The sequence below is a fragment of the Ictalurus punctatus genome, chromosome 23, assembly GCF_001660625.3.
Source record: "Ictalurus punctatus breed USDA103 chromosome 23, Coco_2.0, whole genome shotgun sequence".
NCBI classification, from domain to species: domain Eukaryota; kingdom Metazoa; phylum Chordata; class Actinopteri; order Siluriformes; family Ictaluridae; genus Ictalurus; species Ictalurus punctatus.
This window is the reverse complement of record NC_030438.2, coordinates 1836405-1863451: the sequence shown is the minus strand read 5'-3', so window position 1 is coordinate 1863451 and position 27047 is coordinate 1836405. Positions and strand designations below refer to the sequence as shown.

Here is a 27047-nt window from a genome sequence, read left to right as displayed (position 1 = left end):
AATAGATGATTCACTCCAGAAGTGACAGAGGTGTCTAGGGTGTCTCGTTCAGCATGTGGTGGTGGTTTAGGTGGACATCTTGTCACAAGAAGCAAAGCTGGGGAGATTGGCGCTGTCAGTGAAGGTATGATGGATGGTGAGAGGGAAATGGACTTTGGAAGGAAAGATCACTCTAGGGAGCCATGGAGCAGATTGAGGCTCAGCAGAGAAATCCCACCAAGAGTAGAGGTTTAAACTCTCCAGCTCTGTAGTTGTCTTTCTGTGGCCTCTGTGTGTGTGTGTTTGTGTGTTTATGTGTAGATCCACAGTGGGAGAGAATTAGGTTTCAAAATCCATGGGGTATAGGGTGGATTTGACCAAGAGTTTATCAAAATTTGGGGTTCCTACAAACTGGTTTGTAGTTAACAGGTAGGATAGTGACCTTGGTACGAGTGGGATTAGAGGAGGTAGTGGGTATGTTTCATTGGTAAAAGAAAAAAAAAAAACCCTAATCTGTCAGTAGACAGAAGTAATTGTATCCTTGAGCAGAAATCTCCTCAGAGGTTTGTATATTCATGTGTGTTTAGGTTTGTGTGTATTGTGAATGACCTTCTAGCATTGCTCACTATGGGCTTTCTGGGGAAAAGAAAAAAAAAACCTGGCCCTGTTGCCTCGCAGCCAGGTCCCTCCATGTACACTGTTTATTTTTATTCTAAAAATTGAATACCTGGTTGCTTAATGGTGAGAGAAAAAACGACTACAAAAATGTAATCCCTCCTCTGTTTGAACTGTTATGAGGCTGGTGCTGTTTTACTAGGAATTCCCTAAAGAGTGTGTCACTATCTTTGCGTTTCATGTGATGTCACACTGTATGATTATGTTATTGTGTCTGTGATCCATTGAGAATGTTTATTTTCTTTTACTGTACTGATACACGACACAAAATACAATACATCTTTGGCAAGCAGCAGTGCAGTGGATTCTCCTTTCCATGCTGTCATGTTTACATTTATCTAAAAACAAAAAAAAACAAAACAAAAAAAGCCTTACAATTGTGACAGGATACAGCTAAGCAGTTTAGAGTTAAGGACCTTCATCAGGCACCCAACAATGGCAGCTTAGTGCTGCTGGGACCTTATGACCTTCTGAGCCCTTAACCACTGAGGTACCACTGTTAGCTCAGTAGATGCATTATGGGTACTACTGGGATGTTAATCTTATCAGCAAATATTACGAACATTGGAAATATTGGTATACCCTACCTCTGATGACAAAGTTTTTTTTCTCCTCCTTATAAATCTCTCTGGGATCCTTTACCCACCCGAATGTGATGAGCTGGCTTCTGTGCCCTTAAATGCTTTTCAGTACTCTCCAGATTAGGGAGAGGGCTTATGTGTGAGAAATATATAGCAGAAAAATACAATTTTGGTAAGTTTAACTCTGTCAGTTTAATTGGAATCAGCAGTTCAGGGAAAATCACAGTTTATTCGATCAGCTTAGCTGAAATACCATTTATTATCTGAACGCAAATCATTCTAGTAACATTTGCATTGTGCAGTGAAGTCAAAAATGTGGTCCCAGATATGGCGACTGCAAGAGAAAGACCCTAGGATTTATATCAGGAAGAGGGTGCATTTCGGAATCACGTTGTCATGGTGACACGTTCATTCGGGAATAAGAGAAGAGCCTCTGTCCCATAAACACATCCCTTTCCACCTTGACCCTTCTCTCCATTTTGAATTAGCCTGTGATGTAAAAATTCAAGCATGTGAATGACTAAAAGCATCACTGCCAATCACACCCTGTCACATCTCCAAAGTTTAGAGGAAAAAAAATATATAATTCTCACCTAAGAAGAATGCTGCTTTTTCATCAGTGCAATAAAAGAGCACAATAGAACAACAGAACATTATATCAAAGATCTAGAGACCCTCTTAATCCTCTCAAATTCTACGGAAGTAGTTTTTTCCCCCCATTGTAACAAACAATGTCTACAAGCAGATGTGCTATGAAAGCTTAGATTGTTTCCTAGTGTGCGTGTTTCTCTGCCTATGACGGAAGGATCCTCTGCTGGCTAGCTGTCAAGATGGCAGGTTGTTGTCTACTGAACAGCTTCATTTATTATGGACGAGAGGCTGAAGATTGAATGACAATTAAAGTAGCCTTTCACACCAGCCTTTCAGTCTTGCCAATGGAACACGCGTTACCCACCCCCGCCCCTCCGCTGTCTATCTTCGTTCCCCACAGTCATAAACTGTCTCTTAGTCTTTCCATCCCCAAGTCAATCTTGCACTTTCCCTTGGCCCTAGAATTTATAGTCAGAATATATTGATTACCTTGTCTGAAGACACAGAATTCACATGCATCTAAATATTTAATAAGTAGTTCAGCTCGAGCCAGCTGAAATTGGTTACTTTAATTGGTCTCATCGATTTGATAGAAGCTCTTGGAGGATATGATTGGTATCTTTGTGTTGACTAAAGCTACACACTGCGAGCCCATACTTTAAGTGAGGAGAGGACAGGAATTTAAAGAGGACTGCAGTTGGCAAGGCAGGTGCCCATCGTTGATTGTGTCAGGGTTGCACAAGTAGTCATATTTGAACTTATTTGTATTTTAGATTGAGATGGCATCTCTGTATTGATTGAGGTTCGAGGTCAGTATATTTTAGTAGAGATAATACAGTGCCCTCCGCTGTATTAGCACCCTTGGTAAATATGGAAATACAAAAATACTCATGGTTATCAAACAATTGCAAACACACCACAGGTTTATATCTTTAAAAATATATCTTTGTTAAATGTAGGTGTGCAACAATTGTTGGCACACCTATGAATTCATATGAGAAAAAAAATATATTTGAAGTATATTCCCATTGAAATTTTTATTTTTTTTAGTACACGTGTGGCTAGAAACAGGAAATTGTTCAACCATGACTCCCTGTTTCACAGGGGTATAAAGATGAGGTAACACAGGCCAAATTCTCTTAGTCATTTGGAATTTGAGGATGGTTCAAGTGGACAAAAAAATCTCCAAGGATCACAGCTATAAGAAGTTCTAGTCGACTATATATTTTATGACTCACCCTGGAATTTGAGGATGGTTCAAGTGGACAAAAAATCTCCAAGGATCACAGCTGGTATAATATGAGGAATAACCGTGTGTGTGTGTGTGTGTGTGTGTTGAATGGGGGAAGAAGTGAGTAGCACCAGCTTTTAAAATAAAATGAAAAGATTTAGTAGGTGACTCAGTAGTTGGTGATGTACATTACTTTGAATGGTGGAAAAACTCAGTCGGTGAGTACTGGCTTGGAGAATTATGAGCTGTGGAATTTCACACACCAAGTTGTGGTGGTGTGTTGACATTATAAAAGCACAGTGTAGCAGGAGCAACAAGATTTCCAGACCCTGTGATGATTTTTATGCCAAATTAGCTCAGTTTTGGATGGCTGTAGGTGGAAAAAGCAAGTCCATAGGTGACGTATTTTGGGCTAGTTTAGAAATGGCCAGCAGATGCCAAGACGTCGCTTTAAAACAAATAGTCGGAATGAAATGTACACAAACATAGCGTATGGCCAACAAAGGGAAAGTGCAGAGAATGTATCTATGCCGTCACATTCTGTTGTGGTGAGAACTATACAGATATTACAGTGATGCAGGTCAGAATGCTGTTTGTGTCGATAGGTTAGCTAATTCGTCACACAAAAAATATATATGCACCGTTAAAATGAAAAAGTATTGTAGCACTTTCATTCAATCGTTTCGGTCACCATAACAAAATTAAAATCATTGCAACATTTAATATTTTCGTCATTAGAGTTATTTTATCATGTATAATTTTCACGGCTAAAAACAGGGGGGTTAGCTGGACTGTTAATCATCCGGGGCTGAGCCCGGATTCTTCTCCATGCATTTTTTCCAGCTCTGCTAGTAGTCTAAGTTTTGTTTTATGGATGCTGAGGTAACTTGGCTGCCAATGTATGACATGATAAGAAAAAATTGGATTTATCTAAAACTTGCCTCGGGTCTTGTCACTGTTCGTAGGACTACCAGACTGATAAAATATAAAGCATTTCTAACTAGGCTAGTTTGGTGTCACTAGCCGTGGCGAGGCACAAATAAGCTATGGATTTAGCTGCTACAGTGCCATGCAAAGTACATTATCTTCCCTTTTCCTCTGCTCATGTCATGTTTACGTAAACTAGAACTCATGAACATTTACACACATTGTTTTCCTGCTCGGCAGAAGAGGATGTTACTGTTTCAGTATTTACCTGTAAACCCTGTCTGATTGGTCCCGCCTCCGATCACTGAAGATATAAATTTACAACGCCGCTGTCTTCTTTTACTGACGTTCAGATGCATAGTGACAAACCGGTCCAAGTGGAGAATTATTCTGATCTAAAGAAAAAAATCTTCAGGGCTGCCACCCCTAATGCCCAGGCAAGGTTACGCCCCTGCCTAAAAATAATATTATCAAGTAATATTATGATAGGCAAATACGTCTGGTAAATTCAGCATATTCAGGACGGCTCACGGCTCATATTCAGGATCCGGACCAATCGATACGTTACTCTCAATAGGCTACTATCATGTTCACGATAATCAAAATCAATATTTTGTTTGCTGACAGCTTCATCATCGGATCCACCGTCAAACAGCACTAAATATTTTATTCGAAACTCGTTCTGCATTAAAAACACTGAGCCATGTCACGTTCTGTAATGTTCCTTTTATGTCTGGGGTATTTATGATTGACACATTACGTCATCATCGTTCACCAAACATTCCCACCTTGAAGAATAAAAGTGAATTGCAATTATTAAGCCATGAGCGATTCGATATCGTTACGCAGGAAAACGTACACTATTATATACCTCGGGTCCGTAGTGACCCTATAACCTTTCTACAATAAATTAATAACAGAACAGATATTATTCAACAGTTTTATATTTTAATCTAGTTATACTATTGATAATAAATAGATCGAGGAACGCTAAGAAGATGGAGGACTGATGTGAGAAAATAAACCAGGGGGAGGTACTGGATGACGTCCAGGGTCGATTTTTCCTTTAAGCAGAGGATAAGGTGATGAATTGGCAGGCTGCATCTATACATGAATTGTTTGCGTATCTTTCAACTTGACCGATCCCTGATAACGCCCCAACTACCTGACCCGACGATACAATTATTTCATGAAAGTAACTGCCCTAAATAATTACAGTTTATTATCTTTCTCTTCTTTTTTTTTTTTGTAAGAGTGTAAACAACTTATCGTACTCGTTAATTTCAGCCGTTATTTATGCAGGTATAAGAAAAATGAGAATAAAGAGAGATTGGGGATTTTTTTATAACCTCAAATAATGCATGTGCTCTTATCAGAGCTCTAGCAGCCCCCTTTCCATTTCCCAGCTCATGCAGGATGTGTAGTGGCCTTCACTACAACTGTCTTATCCCCTGAGAGTCATCTCTTTTCACACAAGAAGATTTATAGGCAATCATTTCAAACACACAGGAAGATGTCAGGACATCTGCATAAATTCGGATGCTCACAGTTCCCACACATGCACGTGGAGTGATAAGTTGCTGATGTCGCGTGGGGGGTTGTGATACACATGCACATGCAGTGATAAGTTGCTGATCTGTTGTTGGGGTATTGTGGTAGTTACAATGTTGGGGTGTTGGTTGGTAGAATATTGAAAATGCACTCGAGTGAGTAGTGCACACTTGGCATAACATATTTCAGTCTTTTTACATGGTACTGATTTTTAGCAATGCCAGTAATATGTAGTGTAATAACCAATGTGTAGGAACAAATGAACCTAAAAATAACACTTTTGCGTTTGTTTAATAAGCTTTGCCAGTGAGGATGAGAATCTCTGAGTTGAATCAGCAATATCATTACAACTAATTGGCATGTCATTATACCGAATTTGGTGCTGATGCTATTATTGCTAGCGCAGATGTGAGGACTGATGTGCATTTCAAGAAGTTAATCAAGTCCTGTTGATTTGAGAATTCACGTGAGAAGTGGCGTCCTGTGGAGACATGACCCGAGTGAGCTCGGCTGTACGAGTATGCCTCTCCTTCACTGTCCGGAGAATCTGTCAGAGGCATTGCGCTGTGTCTGATGAGGTGTGACATGTTTGCAAAAATAAAGAGTTTGCTTTTAGTGCTCTGGCAATGTGGGAGTCTGGTATACTGTCCCTGAGGGGCACTCTAATGTGCACACACACACACACACACACACACACACACTCTGAAACACATAAGGGCTGACCGGTGAGGACACACTTAACCCAAGAAGCTTTTACATAAACACGGGTGCTCAGTTGGTACAAGGTGAATGTTGGCTGTGCCTCGCTGCAAAAGGAGAGGTACCGTTTCTGTACTGATATGCGATTTAAGATTGGATAGCTTTTTGTTCTGTCCACTGGACGCAGATCTGTTTGCAACACTGTGTTATGAATTGTGCTTTGGATTGTGTACGCACCAGACATTTCTCCTGCATTACCCCTTCTGCTCTTCCTTCTGACTCGCAGCCTGTAGGCCTGGCTTTTACAAAGCCTCAGCCCTGGACGCCTACTGCATGAAGTGTCCACCACATAGCTACTCTCATCAGGACAAGGCTTCAGAGTGTGTTTGTGAAAGGGGCTACTATAGAGCCGAAACTGACCCTCGCTCCATGGCCTGCACAAGTAAGCTCATTAAATACATATTATTCTAGGCGCCATGAATTTCCTAAAAGAGCCCTTTAAATGTCAAAGATCAATAATGTGTCGTCGTTATCTTATTTATTAACATATTGTTGAATATTTATGCAAATTGACACAAAATCTCCACGGTAACGTAATGGTCCAGTCATTTTAAGGTACTTTTATTTTACATATGAAGACCAAAATGACAGCGCTGTGTTTGTAATACGGAAATGATGTCTAAAAATATTTTTTAATTCATTGTATCAGTGTTTATCAACTTTTAGCAGGCAGGAATTGTTTCAGAACAAAGCATACTGTGTTAAAATCTAGAGTATATTTTGACAGAACTTTTGTTACATTTTATTAAATGGTGAATAATATGTGATGTAGTATAATAAATAATAATAATAATAATAATAATAATAATAATAATAATAATAATAATAATAATAATAAATAATAATAATAATAATAATAAATAATAATAATAGTAGTAGCAATAATAATAATAATAAGAGGAAGAAGAAGAAGAAGAAATAATAATAATAATAATAATAGTAGTAGTAACAATGATAATAATAATAATAATAATAATAATAATAATAACAACAACAACAACAACAACATGTCAAACTCATTGGGGTTAGAAACATTTAAATAAGGTTTTGAAGAAATATATTATTTAGCATTGTTATCATTTTTAGCATTGTTATAGTGTATATGTGTGTGTGTGTGTGTGTGTGTGTGTGTGTGTGTGTTTTACAGGGCCCCCGTCAGCACCAGGCAATCCCATCTCCACTGTGAACGAGACAGCAGTGACTTTGGAGTGGAGCCCGCCACGGGACACTGGAGGCAGAGGGGATATAACCTACAGTGTCCATTGCAGGAAGTGCTCAGGCTCTGTGGGGGAGATGGTTGAGAAGTGCATGCCCTGCAGTGCTCACTTCAGCCCACGCCAGTTTGGCTTGGCTCACCCCAGAGTTCAGGTCAGCGAGCTCCAGCCTCGAACCAACTACACGTTTAGCATCGAGGCAGTGAATGGAGTCTCAGATCTCAGCCCAAGCCCTCGACACCTAGTGAATGTCAACATCACCACCAGCCAGACAGGTCAGCCACACACACACACACACACACACACACACACACACACACACACACTGTATGTGTGTATATACATTTTGCTGGCATGGTTTGGGCTTGTTCTCTTAGAGAGAAGCGACACAGCAAATCAATGCAAATATATTCTGATTGCTCACTTTGATCATATGATGAAACATCTCTATATTGATGGGAGTGGTCTCTTTCACCATGACTCCACCCCATAGCCTTTGCAGTCAGCAGAACTCACCCTGAAAATCTAGGAAAGATTTTAGACCAGTGTGTTAGACAGTGCTGTCCACCACCATCACCATCAAGATCAGAAGGTTTTTGTGTTATTATTTTAGACACATTATATTTGTCAATGCCCTTGACTTAGATGAAGATCAGATCACATTTTATGAAGAAAATTTATGAAGAAAACCATGAAATTCCAAAAGGTTCACATACTTTTTCTTGCCACTGTATTGATGGAAAATTTTTTTGAAAAATCGTGTTTGTAACCTCCAGTAAAGTCCAAGGAAAAGTGCATTATGCTAAAAAAATAAATAAATAAATAAATAAATAAATAAATAAAATTTTTTTAAAAAGGCGCATTAATGGTATTCTGGTAGCATTTTACACTGACCTTAGACACTGTATATTGAGTTTTCCTTTAATTTTATACACACACACACATATATATATATATATATATATATATATATATTATACAACATGCAGGTCTTACACACATTTCAAATAGTTTTATATACATAGTTACATTGTAGCGATTTCATTCAGGTTTAGTGGTAAGTACAATTGCCTCACAATTCCAGGGTTCGATTCCCACCGGTGCCCTACGTGTCGGAGTTTGCATGTTCTCCCCGTGCTTCAGAGATTTCCTCCGAGTACTCTGGTTTTCTCCACCAGTCTATGACATGTGTTGTAGGCTAATTGGCATCTCTAAATTGTCTGTGATGTGTGATTGTGCCCTGCGATGGGTTGGCACCCTACTACTACTTAGTCGTTGTTTTTTTTTTACTAAGTGTTACTAAGTAGTGAACAGAACATGAGGATTAATGGAAGAAATATTTCTCTGCTGTCTCATGGAGATGCGTAAAAAAAGTGTGTGTGTGTGTGTGTTTTAGTGTGGGAGAGTAAGTATATTGCAGTTATTTCTAGTGATGTGAGACAGGCTTTTTCACACCCTGTGGATGAACATAAAAAGTTCATCCAGCCTGTGGATTAGCTAGTTCATGGCTAATCCTCCTATTCTGCCCTCTCTTCAGAGCTCATTGCTGCTCTGTTTGAAAGGGCCAGTTTACTGTGTATAGCTCTCACATGACCTTACACATCATGCCCACAGGCATGTTGGGATGTGTTATTTGGCCCCCTTGGCCTCATAGAAAAACACACAGAGTGAAAGATTGAGGGTGAGTGGGAGAGAAAGAAAATGTCAAATATAGAGTGAGATCAAGAGGGGGAAATTAAGAGAGAGATATGAAGGGATGGATGCAATAAGAGCGACCATGAGGGAGGGTGAAAAAAAAAAAGAGGGTAAAATGGAAAGTCAAAGAGAGAGAACAGAGAATGAGCCGTGATGAGGGCTCTGAGAGCACACCCAACCTGGACACTCAAATCAAGCATCTCACGCTAATAAGAGCCGACAATGGTGTTACCATAGCAATGAGGCGGGGATGCAGGGAGGAATAAGTGATGGCAGGCAGCATGGCCACTATGTACTGTTAAAATATTTACATGACAGCTCCAAGAGAAGAGTGTGTATGTGCTGAGCAGTGAACTGTATTTGTTTTCAGTATGTCTCATTTTACAGTAATCAAAATAAGTGGGAAATGAAAATACCTGAAAAAGGCACCAAAAAGTTCAAGGGAATATGGGTATACATGGGGATATTAAAGAGATTCTGCAAAAGCGTAAGGTCTAATAAGCCACTGAGATTTAGAAAGTTAGCACATTATCTCCTAAATTGATTCAGCATGTACTGTATGTGGTATTCTCACACAGTCTACTGTAAATGTGAACTCTGGTCGTATTATTGGAACCGTTATTTTCGGTTGAGAAATTGTTTATCTGGTATTGATGGTATTAATGTCAGTAATGTATTCATTCTGAAATGGACCTTTTGTGTGTGACAGTGTGTGTAAATTCATGTCTTGTGTCAGTGTACATGTCAGTGTGATGTACAGACTGAAATAGATCACATGCGTTATGAAGAAAGTAGGGAGGAATACGTGTGAAATCTCAGACCTCCTGAGGGGGTTTAAGGATTTACAATCAGATATAATCCTGATATGAAATGACGTGTGAAAATGGGCTCCAAGTCCTGAAATAGTCATGGGACATGATGTCCTGCAGCGATTGGACATTATGATTTTGAAGAGGTTCATCTGGTCATCTCCATTAAGAGGGCATTGTCCATTCTCCATTAAAGCATTGTCAAGGTCTATTCTTTCTTCCTTCCCCCTTCCTGTTACTTCCTCTCTCTGTTTCTTCTGTTGACTCTGTTCTTCACTCGTCGTCTTGGTCCAAAACAGACAGTCTTTGTTTGTTCCAGTCCTCACATTCTGACACTTTCATTAGCGCTTCCCCCTTGTCTTGCGGTCTGTCTTGCGGTCTGTCTTTCCTCCTCACTTCCTGGCTCTCTCTTTCTCTTACTTATTCTTTTCTCTCATTCTGCCTTCTCCCACTTTTTCTTTAAACTCTCACTGTCTCTCTCACGGTTCTTGCGTTCTGCTTCTTTCGTCCTCTCTTTCTGCTCGTCTCCGTGGGCACATAGATTGTTACGATATCCTGAGGGCTGTCGACATGCCCTGGTGTTGTACATTCTGTTTGGAGCATGAATGTTCTCGCAACATTACTTACTACACACACTGCATAATTTATTACCTTTCAAACCTCGCTCTATCCTGCCCTCTCTCCCTCCCACAGCCCTTCATATTCTTAAATTAGAAGCACATTTAATCCTCTTCCTTTATGATGTAGATCAATCTGAATCTATCTTACTTTGCCTTCCTCTCAGTGTTATGTTCCCCTCTGTCTCTCTGTCAGTGAGTGTGATTGTTAAGGAGAGGAGGAGCCGGGACAGCATCACCCTGGCCTGGCAGGGTCCAGAAAATTCCGATGGTGCCATAGTGGAGTACGAAGTCACCTATTATGAGAAGGTTAGTCACTACTCTAAACTCGGCTAACTGTCCAAATGTTCACACTTACCTTTCTGGCTGTGTCTAAATCAGCTCTGATTGGACATATGGTAACTGTTGAGCCATTGCATTTTATCAAACCCTGGGGAGCCACTGGGATGTCAGCACTCGTAGAGTCACTGTCTCTAATTAACATTCCTGAACGCTGAATGCATGGTGTGTGACCCTGAACACTTATTGTCACATATTTGGCGACACTGTTGCATTCGGTGATTTGCAATTGTGGAAATGAAGGATGTTAATGATTCTGGTTGGATGGAAGCCGGTACTTAAATTAGTTTGGTTTATTATATGACAATATTGCATTTAAAATACTGCATGTTTGCCTCATATCTGTTGAGTGGTATTTGAATCAAAACTGAACAGGTAACTCTAGGCAATGTCTTAATATGAGGATAACTATTAAAAAAACAGTTTTACAAACAGGCTTTCTGATTGGAAAGAACATGAGCTAAGAGACTGTGATATAACATAATATAATATTTATAAAATAATTATAATATAATATAATACAGTATGTGCTTATCGCTGTTAAATGTGGGATCTGAAAGATCGGTCGTTCTTAATGTTCCCCAGTTGCTGTTAGTGGCAGTATTTTTGATAAGGTGCATGCTGAATACTGCTGTGGATCATAAAACCTGCCACCACATGTGCTTCGTTCTTCCTGGAATTCTGCACAAGTGGCTGAAGACAAGAAGGTATCCCGTCACTCTAAGTAGGTGCTAGGGAGATGTACGCTGATTATTACGATTTATGCAGATGAACATGGGCTATATGGCTTTGAGAAAAAGATCACAGACGAGCAGGTTTGGCAGCTGTGTGTGCCAACTTTGTTTGATGTTGGGCACATGGTCCACCTGGCTTGAGCCAAGGCTTATGAAACTCACCCATTTATCACTGTTTTGGCTTGATAGCCTCAGAGAGGTACCGCAGAGAGTCTTGTGTCTGAAAAAGATGCCACATGCCTCTGGTCAGAGCTCATGAAAGAAGATGAATGAATGTCAGTCCATAAAATATTAATGCAGACATGGGCTGTAGTTAAACCTCAGGCAAAGAAAGCAGGGCAATTAAACAGCTGTCCAGATGCCGTTCATGATATCAATTGTGTCTAATTATTTGTTTCAATGAGTGCTAGCTGTGGCAAACATAAAAAGTTCATTGCTTTGTGTGTTTTTTTTTTCTTGCATCAATTCAATTCAATTTTGTTTGTATTAACACTTTTAACAATGGAAATTGTCACAAAGTAGTTTTAAAGAATTGTAAATTCTGGATGTTTTATATATATATATATAAATATATAAATTTATCCCTAATGAGCAAGCCAGAGGTGACCGTGGCAAGGAAAAAACTCCCTGAGATTTCTAGTGCAGAGAAAAGCACTATTAACATCCTTCAGTGTGCTTGATAGAATAGATAGAATAGATCTGTACTTTATCCAATGGATGTATGGTAACCTGGGGAAAACCCTTTAAAATATCACAGTAATGCTTGAACATGTAAAGGATCCGTAAATTCCCATTAAAAATGGGAAGCGAGTTATAACTTTGATTATCGGCATCTTCTACGTCAATCTCTGTCTCATCAGCCGAGACACGAACCTCATTTTTGTGATATACACTATATGGCCGAATGTATGTGGACACCTGACCGTAATACCCATATGAGAGTCTTTCCCAGACTGTTGCCACAAAGTTGTAAACTATTATCTAGAATGTCTTTGTATGCTTTAACGTTTCGTTTTATTGGAACTAAGATGCCTTTTCCAAACCTGTTTCAGCATGAGAATTCCCCTGTGAACAAAGAGACTTCCATAAAGATATGGTTGACCGAGGTGTGTGTGGAAGACCTCGAGTGGCCTGCACAGAACTGTGTATTGAGTTCCCCTATGAGAAAACATTATTTAGTGGTACTTTGACAAAACGTTGGTATGAGAACTTGATGGGTTGAAAATGAACGTGGTCTGATTTCAGTTCAAAGCACAACTCAAGTCATGAAGCGTGGGCAGTATACAATGTTTGGATTGTATTTGAGATGTATATTAATTGATCTTGTGTGTCAAGTCATTATGTCACCATCCTGCTTTTGGGTCACATCTAAGCTGTCCCAAAAAAAAGAATCAATTCACTGATTCCACACAGTGAAAATTAAGAGTCCGCCTCAAAGCTTTGTAGTTGATAATACGGTTCGCTTTAATATGATTTTACCTTTATTTTGAAATTGTCTGTGGAACCAGTAAAAAAATGTACCGAATACCATCACCGTATTTTAGTGTAGGTGTCTCATTTGGTTGATTATGTGTACTTACGTACACTTACTGCATGTATAATGTTCTTATGTTGCGACAGATTATCTGATAAATGTCAGTAATGGATAGGCCTTCAGATTTTGTGATTGAATGTTTTAAATGAAGAAAAAACTATTGAATGTATAATGAATGACTGGTTATCTTTCTGTTTGACCCATTAAGAATCAGCGAGACCAGAACTACACAGTGCTAAAGACCAAATCCAACATAATGACAGTGGAGGGCCTGAAGCTAGGTACGACTTACGTGTTTAGGGTCCGTGCTCACACTGACAGAGGCTACGGCAACTATGGAGGAGAGATTGAGCTGGAGACAAGGCATGAAGGTGAGTGTCAGCCTTAAAATCTACACAATGTTTTATTTATTTATTCCTTTTTAATTTGGTATGTTACGATTTCATATTGTCTCTCATTTCAGGAGATGTTAAGAAATTCAATGTCTTCCTTGTTGTCTGTGTTTTCTCTCCATCTTCTCAGTCTGGTACTTCTGTTTTTTTGAAGTTCTTGTGCTGTGTTATGTCTCACAGCATGCAGAGCTGGGGCAAAGACACCATTAAAAACCACTGAGAGAGCTAACAATGATTGATAGACCACAGCATTTCGCATCATTTCTCAAAAGATTTCCAGTCACCCCAGCTCCTTGTGGAACAAGGCATAGTTCACTCTTGACCTGTTTTTCTTTTTCTTTTTTTTTCCTTCAGTAAAAATGACACAATGCTTGACACAGTTAATCTCAGACAATTGTAAAATATTTATGAACTGATGATATCTTGTCACCAAACTCTCTAGAGGAACACGCATGCTGCAGTTGTTTTTTTTTCTTTCATTTTTCTGAAGTGTTTGAAGTTTTCTTGTGTATTTTTTTTTTTTCATCCACCTTGACATGCGTGATAAAGGTTCTGGGTAGGCAGGTCCCGTGCTGTAACTGAACACTAGCAACGGTAGCTGCTTTTTAACCCACATACACCATATGTTGTTTTCTGTCATACCCATTATACCCATTATGGGAAGACAATTACATGTTAAGACAAGTAGTCATAATCTTGTTACACCGTGTTTGAAAGAGGTTTACTTTCATAAATGCTAACTACATTATTTACTTTGTCACTGGCTGACATGTATTTATTTATTTTATTTTTTTATCCAAGGCAATATATAGTTCAGACCAGATACAATCTAAGCACAGAGCTGAAGAGTTGATGATTAAGGCTTTATGTAAGTGGTTTTCTGTAAAATCTGTAGCTCATAACCTTAACCACATACCACTACTTTATACAAATATGGAGTAATCCAGTAGATTACATTCTAAAACCATGCTCAATGAGTTGCACTTCGGCAGATATGAGACGCTGAATAGGTAACGCAAATTTGTGTAATGAAAATTGGTTAGGACAGAATTTTGTGCTCATTCTATTACTTAAAAATAAATAAATAAATAAATAAATACATAAATAAATAAAACTTTTAATTTAGCATGCCCCGCCACACGTTCTTTCTCCCAAGATCAAGCTAATTGTGTTAGACCTCCATAATTCCTGAAGGATTTCCTTTTCCTTCTCTGTCAACCTGTTTTGGAGGACGTGTTATGCCTTGTGAAGTGCACCGAGCTATTTCCCGTGTTCCCTCATGGAGCACGTCATGCTGATTGAACTGGAGAACTCTTTTTACATTTAATATATGCATATGTAATCTGAGGATCACAGCTGAGGCACAGTTGAAGTACTGAAGGGTGATTATGCTGTAGAACCATCCCTGCAGACAATCAAAACCTCTTACATGGATGTCTCAAAGCCTAATAAAAAGTATAGTGTATAACTATGAGTCATTAATTTAAAAAAAACAGGTTTATGCGTTGGGTGATGACGGTCACTGAGAGCACTACATTAGGGCCTTGTATCTTTTAAGTTGTTTATGATTTCAAAACCATTCCTATGCAAACTGACTGACAGACCATAGTAAGTATAGTAACCGTTTTAGTGTACCAAAGTGCTTGTGTTTAAAGCTGGTGGTCTAGGTGTTATTAAAAAAACAACAACAACAACAACAACACAACTGACGCATCTATCTAAGTAGGTAATTTCCACAATCTTAATTAAAGAGCCTGAAAAATTGACTTAATCAGCTGCCCGGCCGAACTCTGAATATGAATAACTTTCCCAGCGTGAACGTTTAGGATTTAAGTCACCAATATATGGCCCATAAAGTGTTAAAGGGTTCAGTGTTATATATTCGATATCATATTATAAAAGTCACAGAATGAAAATCAGCCCTGAAACGTAAGCATGGGTGTAACGTGATGGTATGATCGCCACTATTCAACATATTGGGTGTGTTTTTAACTGGCGGTTATTTTTTCTGACAGACATGTTGGCAGTGGGAGATCCAAACCAGAAGACTATCTTGGCTGTGTCCATTGCTGCTGGTGTAGTACTCCTCGTCCTTCTTGTGGCCTGCTTTGTGGTCAGTGGCAGGTAAGAGACTCTGGACTTTCAGTTGTGTTTGTGTGAAGATTCTTGTTATATTAAGTGAGATAGGTCTGGTCTTTCAATTTGGAGTTACGTATATGTAGATTCAAAAATTCCACAATGGGAAGAAGAAAAAAAACAGCTTTTCTCGCAGAGTTCACAAAAGAGACGAAAGCCTTTTTGTTTAGTTTGTTTAGTGCCTACTGTCTTAGAAAAATATATTTTAATGCTACCAAAATGAGTAGACTGCAGAAATACCAAGTGTGGAGAAGTTACAGCAAGCAATTATTTTACAGAATATAACAACAGGTCTGAGAGAAAAAGAAAGTGCTCTACTCAAAATTGGAAAGGTCCATGATTGCAGATAGCAACCCATGGGTAGGAAAGCAAGCACTTGAGAAGCCAAATGAACGAACAAGAGAGTGTTTCTACATAGCGGTGGTCATTAAATGAAAATAAATGTAAATAATCAAAAGAGAGGAAACAAGGGGAAGCAGACAGAGGGAAAGAAATGGACACGGAGAAGCGAAACACACAGGAAGATACGCTTTCGATATATCTTCAACTGATCAAAGAGCAGGACCTCATACCTTTATTCTTTCCCTATCAAAGGATGTCTTACCAGATTCAGATCTGTGAGTTTCTGTTTTGATTTCATGATCTGGCTTTCTAACATGCTCTTGAAGTACAGTCGCCATCTTTATCTCACCACGTGTACGCAAAAAAGGGCCCTATAGGATCACTTAATACTATGTGTCGTAATTGAGAAACTGTGTGTACGTGTGCGCAGATGTTTGTGGAAAGGCCCTTATGGAAGCGATAAACAAAGGGTTTGATTTCTGTTCTCTTGGAGCAGAAAGTTGCACTTTTGAATGGTGATATTAATGCTGCGTGACAGGCTTTAGAGTAAAGCACAGGCCACTGTATTGGAATTGAAGGCAAAGCCAAACACTTTAACTGCGTTCGTTGCTTTGGCACCGAATTATACGGTAGGGTCTGGATTTAGCTGGATACTTGATATAGGTCGTTTAGCTTTTTTCCAAATTCTTGCGGAGAGGCGAGCAGCCATCATTTACAGAGATTCAGCACTGTCACTTTCAGCTCATCCTTTCCAAAATTATTGATGATTACAGGGAAGGCTTTGATTTTGGAGAGCATTTTGTAAACAGTACATCAGGTTTCAGAATAATTCATTCCACACACCCCTCTATATGCTTTCCTTGCATACATTTTTACAGGGTGGATTTACAAGTAGTAGTTAGTCACCCATCTGTTGTAGATCAAGGTTTAATGACTTGTGAAATTCACATAACGCATATACACCCATGAAATCGTATTAAATTATAACTTAAATAAATAATTTCAGCACAGACTTTCATGATCCGTTTCCGTTATGTAAGGAATGAAACGCAACGGGCCATTCTGTTGTAGGAAAATAATCAGTGACGTGGTGAGGAAAAGTGGAATTACGTGCAACGCGTCTCATTCTGTTGACAATTTCTGACTTATTAATGAACAACCTCATACTTATAACTATTTATAATCACGTTTAATGTTTTAGAATGTCCACGAGAAACAGTATTTTCTGTTTTGCCTTATTATATCCATTAATAAAATACAGCGTGTCATGTTACCAAGGAAGAAGAAAAATCTTTTGTGGTGGAAAACATACCGATTGTTACGTACTGTAACGCTGACAATGGAGACTCCTTCCATAAAAGTTAAATAAACACACGCTTAGAGTGAACTTCACCATATCAACAATTATATGCCCTTCGTTGTTAAATAACATCTTGCTTACATTTGTTTTTGAGACTTAAATAATACGGATGATTGTCCACCATACAAATCCCTGTGAACGAGCTATTACTGTAGAAATTATAGCATATCATAATGAGCACATATACACTACCGGTCAAAAGTTTGAACACACTAGAGTAAAATATATATTTTTCACAGAATTAAAGAGTTTTTGATAAAGCCTGGTTGAAATTGTTATGTAAATAGTGAAGCTAACGCCCCCCCCATAATCCCCTCCCCCCAAAAAAAATTTAAAAAATAAGTGTACTTCATTTCGAATAGCCAACAAGATTGAGAACTTATTCTAAAATAGCAGAAAATAATTTTTTAAAAAAAATAAAAACAACCCTTATTTGATCAAGTATGTCCAAACTGACTGGTGGTGTAGTGTGGGACAGAAACTCATGCCTTTTTGAGGCTTTTTACACTCGACAGTTGTCTACAATAATGCACTAGTGTGAGACAAGTGATGTTCTGGCATGACTAGAACCGAGTGGAATCGAACGAGGTGTTGCTCGTTCGATTCCACTCGTCATTTCACGATTTCCCGTAGATCAGTCCATGCCCCCACACACCTCGGCGCCCACATTTCTTAAGTAGTCTACTTATTTTAATTTCCACAGCCTGAAAATTCACTGTAGTGTTTTTATACACATCCTTGCTGGATTCACGATTTGTGTGTAAAGGTTGAACCAAAGACAACTTTCATTCCGAGCAAAAAGCTGACAGAAATCAATTCCCTGTTGCTCAGACGTGATAAAATACTTAAAACACAGTTTCTCCCAGCTGTCTGCATGGATATTGCTTTTGAAATGTTTTATTTAATATTTAGACCACAGTGTCGTTGAATTCTCAAGTCTGATTGGTTATTGTATAATAACTCACACAGGCTGCAAGGCAAATGACTGGTTTATGTTATTATGCTTGTTCAGTGTTATTGTCGCAGTGTTAGTGTCTTACACCGTGACTTGTATGGCAGATGCTAAACTAAGTCTAATAAATGAGTTTTATAAATTTGTTTAACAAAGAAAAAAAAAATCAGTCTTTGATAGGGTGAAGTTTTCTTTTCTCTAACGTTTATGGAGGAAGTCTCCGTTTTCAGTGCTTCATAACAGTCTGTAAGTTTTCTGCCACTGGAGAATGTTCAGTGTTCTTTCTGTTTTCTTGATACGATGACAAGGTACGTTTATTATGGCCCCTGATTTTTGTGTTTTTAAGCGATTGAATGAATTAGGTGATTACAGACACTAACTCACATTTCATAGCATTAAATATAATGATAGACGGTTAGAAGTATGACATGTCATTTAATAATAAAATAAATATTGTAGTTGTTGGCAAACTGCTGTGGTGTAAAATGATTTTTCTTTTTTTTCACACAAGCACCAAGTCAAAGGCAGTGAGGGTGTGTTTTGTGCGTTTTTATAGTGGCGTGCCGCTTGTGTTATAAATGGCGAGAAGCGTGAACCCGTGCTTATTGCACTGGTAACTGGTTTTAAAATTGAAAAGTATGTTACCGTGTTTATGATTCTGCGACGAAAGAAAACAATAAAGAGCAACACATCTTCAATCTCAGCCTCCATGTCTGCGGTGTTGCTATAACCATGGTCACAGTTCTTGCAATGCATTTAATAGGAAGTTATTCGACCATGCTGTCAGTTTTATTACAGTGTCAGTCTTGATGATAATTCCATAACTCTTTTAATCCAGTGCTGTGAGAAAAGTATTTGCTTTCTTCTGTGTTTGTGTATAGCTCGTACTAAACTGTTTCAGAAATTAAAGCAAAATCTAAAATAAAACAAAGGCAACCTGAGTAAACACAAAATACAGTTTTTAAATGATAATGTTATTTATTGAAGCAAAAAAAAAGAGTGATCCAGTGACTGGGCCTGTGTGAAAATGTATTTGCCCCCATAGTTAATAATTTTCCAAATCTGTGAAACTACGTTCATATCGGGGTTCAGCTGGACTAGACGCAACCTGGCCTGATTACTGCAAACCCTGTTCAATCCCATCAACACTTAAATAGAACTTTTTCAACAGCACGACGTTGGTTAAAAGATCTTACGGAGTAACACAATATGATAAAATGGAAAGAAATTCCAGAAATGACGAGGAAGAAGGTTATTGAAATATATCAGTCTGGGAAGGGTTACAAAGCTTTTTCAAAGGCTCTGGGACTCCAAAGGACCACAGCGAGAGCCGTGATCTCCAAATGGAAAAACAGCACAGTAGTGAACCTTCCCAGAAGTGGTCAACCTTCCAAGATTCCTCAAAGAGCACAGCGACGACTCATCCAGCATCAAAGGATCTACAGGCCTCTTGTGCGTCAATAAAAGTCACTGTTCATGACTCCACTATCAGAAAGACACTGGGCAAAAATGGCATCCATGGAAGAGTGGCGAGGTGAAGACCACTGCTAACCCAGAAGAACATTAAGGCTCATCTGAATTTTGACAAAACACACCCTGATGATCCTCAGACTTTTGGGAGAATGTTCTGTGAATTGATGAGTCGAAAGTCAAACTGTTTGAAGATAGCAGTCCCGTTACATCTGGCATTAACCAAACAAAGAATTCTACAAAAAGAACATCAGAACTACGTTCAAGCATGGTGGTGGAGGTGTGATGGTGTGGGGATGCTTTGCTGCTTTAGGGCCTGGGTAACTTGAAATAATTGAGGGAAACATCAGGTCTGCTCTCTACCAGAAAATCCTAAAGGAGAATGGTCCGGCCTTCGGTCCGTAAATTGAAACTGAAGCGCAACTGGATTATGCAGCAAGACAATGATCCAAAGCACAGGAGTAAGTTTTAGTCCTAGAAATAAGTGAAAGACTGATCTCCAGTTATCAGAAGAATTTGTTTGCCGTTATTGCTACTAAAGTTGGCACAAACAGATTTTTAAGTTTAAGGTAGCAATTATATTTTCACAATCGGTGATAGGTGTTTTTTTATTTTTTATTTTTTTATTTAAATAAATAAAAACTGTATTGTGTGTTTACCCAGGTTGCCTTTGTCTTATGTTGATCTAAAACTATTCAGTCATTTAGAAATCAGGATGGGGAAAATACTTTGTCCACAGCACTTTGTAACTCATTTCAGCTATAATTGATGTATAATCGGCTTGTGACTTTCAATAACCCGTGTCACTGATCAGAAAACAAAACGGTTTAGATAAAACCTGTATGACCTATACAATAATCATTGTTATTATAAATTTGCCATTTTATGCAGCTAAATTTGTTGTTGACGATGATGCATATTCTGTATTTTAACACTGTCCTTCATAAATATCAGGAAAAGTCCACAGGCAAGAATGGCTGGATTTAGACATGCAGAGAGAACTGGGTTTATGCTGGACACAGAGAAAGCTAGATTTGTGCTGGACACATGCCTAGGGATCAGCATGGGTTTGTGTCCTAAACCCACAGTCCTTTCTGCCTCATTAGCTCTGTGAAATACATCCCACACACAGTGTTCTTCACCTCTGAATTCCCTCTGCTTAATTCTCATTCTCGGAGTCTGCTGGTGATTGTCTACCACAGTCCAAACTGTGCCATTAATCTGCTAAAGCAATTTTTATCCGACACGAATGAACATCAGCTCGTACATTTCAGAAATCAGTTCGATTTCTGTTCATTGTCTTTGTTGATACTTCTTGCTGTTGATTCACTGTGTTTTAATTCAACCCTCCTGGTGATATTTTGGGAATTGTATTAGGTCTTCTCATAGTCTGTTCCTGCACCATTTAGACTCTGTTATTTAGACTCTGGCTTTTGTTCACGCTCAAGCCCTTCCCAATCAAGTCAAAAAGTATAGGCTTGAATTCCTGCTCCCCCCTTTCCGAGTACGTTTCTCGCTCTCCCATTCTTTGTTAGTACTACGCTCACTCATGACACACAGGAAGAATAACTTTGTCAGCACATCCACACCTCTGCATCTGCGCCAACTGTCACCTGCAGATAAAGGCATTCATGCAGACAGAGACACACACAGGCAGAGACAAAACAAATTCGAACAAGAGAAAGAAACTGGGTCAAAAACCATTGAGCAGACCTTTCTGGTGTGATGTCTTTAGAGAAAAGGGGACGTGTTAATTGCACTCAGACATCCATTGTCTATTTTTTCCTCGAAAATATGTCATAAATGGATGGCTGTTATTCAAATTACCACCTTCCTCCCCCATTAGTGTGATCTGTGAGAAGACGCCATGCATATTTACAACTCTGAGCAGAACCTTCCACAGTGATGGGGGAAGTGTTTAATCAGTGTGCGAGATTGGGGTATAGCAGCTGCAGGGGAGGTTTTCCTGTGGCACCTCAGGGGTGTGAAGGGAAGATGGAAGTGCTTTGGGTTGGTAGGAGGGTCGATTTATGCTCCCTGATTACCACATGCTTCAATCAAACACTACCCCCAACCCCCTCCTTGCACTTATATCCACACATACCACTGACCGTACCCTCACAGCCAAAAGCCATGTAAAAGCATGTTCATCCATTAGCTGTGTACATGACGTGTGTGTGTGTGTGTGTGTGTGTGTGTTTGTGTGTGTGATGAGCACAGATGCACGGTAGGACACAGCCACGGATGGTTCGGGTTGCTTGCCGGACAGGTGGGGTCTCTCTGGGGACCCCCTCCCTTCATTAAAAGCGATGAAGGGGAACCTAAACATACATGTATCCCTAAACCCCCATTTGTGCTGAAACAGGCCCCAAAGCCCCAGCTGTGCAGCAAGATCCAACAGGGCAGATTAGAGGGAGTGATGGATGGAAGATCTTTCCATCCCAGCAGTCTCTTATTATGTAATTGACCCCAGAGCTCTACCGCCCTGCCTGGGGCTCTTATGTGAAACTTGGACTGTTGCACAGATGCTTACTGATCAGCTGTCATCAATGGGTTTGTTGTTTTTTTTTACTGCTTAGCAGTGGATGTGGTACAGAATCAATCATTTTTTGTCGTAGAGGAGTGAAAGATATTATAAAATGTCAAATATACTTTCCAATATGGCCAGCAATATAAATTTAGTTCAGTTTGATTCAGTTGTATTTGTGTCGCAATTTCAACAGCAGACATGGTCAAAGCAGCTTTACATCTTTAGATTTAGATCACTAATGTGCAAGCCAGAAGAGACATCTCCAAGCAGCAGTGCTGCATTTAAAAAGTGAGTTAAATATTTTTTTTTTTTATCCAACATTTACAAATATGTCATTTGTAACAGAAGAAGTAAATAATCACTTGGTAAAAATAAGCAGATCATGGCATTATTTGAGCTCACACATAGTTTATTAACAATTGGCCTCACTGATCTTTAGTAAAGTTGTGTGGAAATATTTGCATAAGAGTTTCTTTGTATTCATGCGTGTATGGTGATCACCCATAAAGTGAGGTGACAAGAAAATCTCCGACATGAAAACAGAGGAGAAAAAAAAAACGATCTACACGGTACCCAGGTGATCATGGACACCAAGCATGTTACACATGGAAACTGCTACATTAAAATGATTTTTGGTGTTCCGGCCAAAGTGTTGGAAGTGTTGCACTGCGTTAAAAGAAGAAATATAAAAGTGTAATAATCCATGACAATTATATGATTTGACGTCAGTCAAGTCGAGGTTTATATTGACTAGTCTTTTTTCCATCAGTCTTAGTGAACAATAAAGTTAAACACTAAGCACGCATAACCTATATTATTATAGGTTGTAGGTTAATTATTCACACTAACGTTTTTTTTTTCTTTACTAATTTACCCATTATACTAATTTTATAACCTCACAAACATACAAAGTTGCTGCCCTCGGATTATTAAAAGCACATTACCGCATAATAAACGAACATCCTGTCTGCTACATGTTATTATACAGTTTTAACTAGACGTTCCGACATCAGTAACGTCACTGGCTGTTTAAACAGTTGGTCAATGCTGTGCATATGAGTCAAAATTTTGAGGGAAAAAAAAAAGATAACGAAATGTAATTTGTAGCAACAAGACGTTTAGTGTGATAGATTTAAGATATGTTCCTTTATTATCACGTTTAACAAAATAGGCAATCGGTGTATGGTAAGAAAAAAAGGACCACCACCACCACCCCCCCACACACACACTCTCTCAAGCAATGCACATCCCTTTCTGAATGTGATAACTGTTCTCTAATATTTTGCCCGTTCTTTACTTAACTAGAAATACTGATCATTTTGGTGCCATTGTGACAAAGGTTAGCATGGTAACTATATCAGCTCATTACCTTAAGCCAGATTTTAACTTAAACTAACCTATAAGCGATTATTATCTATTACTACAAATAGCATATCATATTCACGACGCATATTTTATTCATTAACTACTGTGAATCAGTCAGTAACTACAGTGAAACCAATGAGAATAATTTGATGGGATCCTGGTGGTTTGAGGAGTTAAAACTGGCCATAAAATATTTCTTCCGTTGTCTTTTCACAGTCTTACCCGATGTTACAGATCATAATTGAAGTGTAAGCCCGGGGGCAAGATCTTTAACTGCAGTGTGTAAAGAAAACACAAAATTTGTATCTATTCAAAACAACTTCTCTGCGTCCTGTGAAAGAAAACTGAAAACCAGCAGCCACAATCTGCTCCGCTAAAGTCTTCTCATTTTGCGATCAGCTGCGTGCGGTTCGGCGGTGCGCCCTCTCAATGCATAAATATTTAGCAGTAAATTTCCAGACTACGTTATGCTAGTATTGAGCTGCGCTCCTGTGGGAGTAGCTTTAGAGCGCTTCCTTTCTCCAGCTGGTTCCTAACAGAAGGCCGAAGCTCAGTGCTGAAGTTCATCTGCTGTTGCCCAGATGGGCCTCCTTTCCTCAAGATGACCAGTCACTGACCGTCTCCATTTTACTATGTAATTATTATGCTCTGTCAGGCTCTATAATCCAGCTTCAGGGCTGAGCTCTATTAAATATATGCCATGAAAAGAAAGAAAGCAAGCGAGAGTCCTGAAAAGGATTAAAGGAATAATTAACAAGTTATCAGTTTTAAGCCCTACACGCTTCAGCCTCTGTGATTTTCACATATTCATCAAGGAGGGTATTATTTAATTCATGACCTTTTGTTCGCCTCTGATGAATGATAATGTCTGGCATGTCCAGCTTTCAGTGTATTTTTAGTTGTAATAAGAATTAGGATCAGACATCTATTAAGTTGCCAGACTCTTTAAACAGCAGATCTGTGGCTGACTGATCCTTATTGAAGCTCACATCATTTTATAACATTGCATTATGTATACCTCTCTACTGTCTAATAGGTAGTCCTAGGCATGGAAATATTTTATTGTTGTTTTTATGGATGAGTGTAATATGTTTTGCTAGGCACTGTGGCTACATCAAAGCGAAGCAAGACCCCGAGGAAGAGAAAATGCAGTTCCAGCACAGCCGCGGTGAGAAACAGTTTGATCCCGGTAATACAGGATCCAAAACAATGTCTCTGCTGTAGGCAAGAAGCTAAAATGCTTTTAATCAGCAGTGATTACGATTATATCTTTTAACTTTTTACAGTTCCTTACAGCATAAAATTCAAAATCCCAGAGAACACTTATCTGAGTTGCCTGTTGCTAGTTAAAACAGACACTCTTTGGCTCGGCTGTTTAGCAAGTCATGCATTTGTCAGTAAGTGAAGGCTCTGTGTACTGAGGCTCCCTCTGTTGTGTCTGCTGATAAATTATTCCACTGATCACTCCAGTCGCCTAATGTGTGTTTTCCCTAATGACACTTTTCCTGCCTGCCAAAGACAATGCTTAATGAGGTTGCAAATGTGGCATGTCGTCCTTTTAGAGAAATGGATGGTTTACTAATGAATGAAGTAAAATGACTACAAAAACATGCTCATTAGCCTGACGTTGTGCCTTTCCTCATGATTTTCAGTCCCACTACCCGGAAGCAGAACGTACATTCATCCTCACACGTATGAGGACCCGAATCAGGCAATACGGGATTTTGCCAAGGAAATTGACGTCTCCAACATTCGCATAGAACGAGTGATCGGAGCTGGTAAAGTTAAGCCATTGAACGTACACAGCTACAAAGGCTTAGAAGAAAGTATGCAAAATCAAGCCATATGCCCATGTGTTCTAATCCAGGTGAGTTTGGAGAGGTGTGCAGTGGACGTTTGCGTCTGCCCAGTAAAAGGGAGATCCATGTGGCCATCAAGAGTCTGAAAGCAGGCTACACGGAGCAACAGAGGCGGGATTTCCTCAGTGAGGCAAGCATCATGGGCCAGTTTGACCACCCCAACATCATCAGACTGGAAGGGGTTGTTACCCGATGTGAGTTGCAGTCCCACGTTCCACATAAACATATACACATACACAGTAGGGATGTAAATGTATCTGAATATGAATACAATATTTGAAATGAGAACAGTACTGGTGATCCAATCAGTGTTTTCCCTCTCTCTAACAAAAATGCCAAGGGATGCCACGCTTTCCTCCTCTATTATGCAGTGCTATATTTACTCCTCCCACAAATATGTGGATTGTGGGTTAGAAAGAAGAAGTAGAATGGGGGTGGGGGGGGGGGGGAGTGTTTCTGATTCATATACTATAAATATTTCATTGGGCAAGGACACAATATGTACAGGGAATTTGATCCTGCTCCATGTGTGTGTTGATTGGGTGAGATAGGATAGATAGGATCATGTGCTGAGTGTCACAGTAATTTCACAGGTCTGATGGTGCCTAGCAGAGGCAGATGACAGAACAAGACCCAAGTACACTGTGTTGCAGAGCCAGCTGCCAATCTAGCGCCTCTCCTTGCTAGAAGAGCGTAATCACTTGTATGACAGAGATAATTTGGGATGCATTAAAGTAGAAAGAGAAGTTGGAAAGAAGACAACTTGAGTTTGTTCATACTTGCTGACAGAAGGAGAAAGCACAAGCATAATTATGTTGGAATATGAAATGTGGCTGTCACATTACACAGAGCTTAAAGAGCTGGTGTATCATTATCGCATGCGACAGAAAAATAGACCATGATTGAGCTCATTGTAATGCAAATAGAGCAGCCGTTAAAGAATGGGACTAGACTACACCGCCGTCCTCCAGCCTGTCTTAACAAAACCACTGAGCAGTCATGGTCTCCATGATAAACCCATTGTGCACTGCAAGATTAGTAGGTTATTTTCAATCTGATAACGTACATAGGCTGTCTACTTCTGCTGAGTTTGGAGCTAAAAAAAATTTCTTGTTGGTTTCTGGGTTAGTGATTGGTCAGTGGAAAAGGGAAAGAGAGAGGAGCATCATAATGGGATTATTTTTGACCTGGAGCTTTACTTTTGACTGTTTTTATATTCCAATAAGAGGGTAGGGATTCCCTTTCGAAAATCCATTGTAGTCTGTCATAAGGGCTAGTCTGTGCCCAGAAAAGTGGCCCAAATGCATGTTTCGTTGAAAAACTATATAACATAATACTATAATAATAAAAATATATAATGCTATGTAAACTTTGTGACAAGAATTATGATGGAAACACTGATTTA

At 39.2% G+C, this 27047-nt stretch overlaps 1 protein-coding gene across 2 annotated transcripts in view; it reads left to right on the top strand.

Annotated features, from left to right (window-relative positions):
• The window catches only part of ek1 (eph-like kinase 1), a 54814-nt gene that overhangs the window by 15088 nt on the left and 12679 nt on the right, over positions 1-27047 (top strand). For both annotated transcript variants that reach the window (XM_017452696.3, XM_053674966.1), the window contains exons 3-10: positions 6521-6676; positions 7442-7783; positions 10826-10938; positions 13445-13607; positions 15644-15752; positions 24884-24951; positions 25436-25561; positions 25651-25836. In XM_017452696.3, coding sequence (XP_017308185.2) covers positions 6521-6676; positions 7442-7783; positions 10826-10938; positions 13445-13607; positions 15644-15752; positions 24884-24951; positions 25436-25561; positions 25651-25836 — 1263 coding nt within the window. The remainder of the gene's footprint in view (positions 1-6520; positions 6677-7441; positions 7784-10825; positions 10939-13444; positions 13608-15643; positions 15753-24883; positions 24952-25435; positions 25562-25650; positions 25837-27047) is intronic.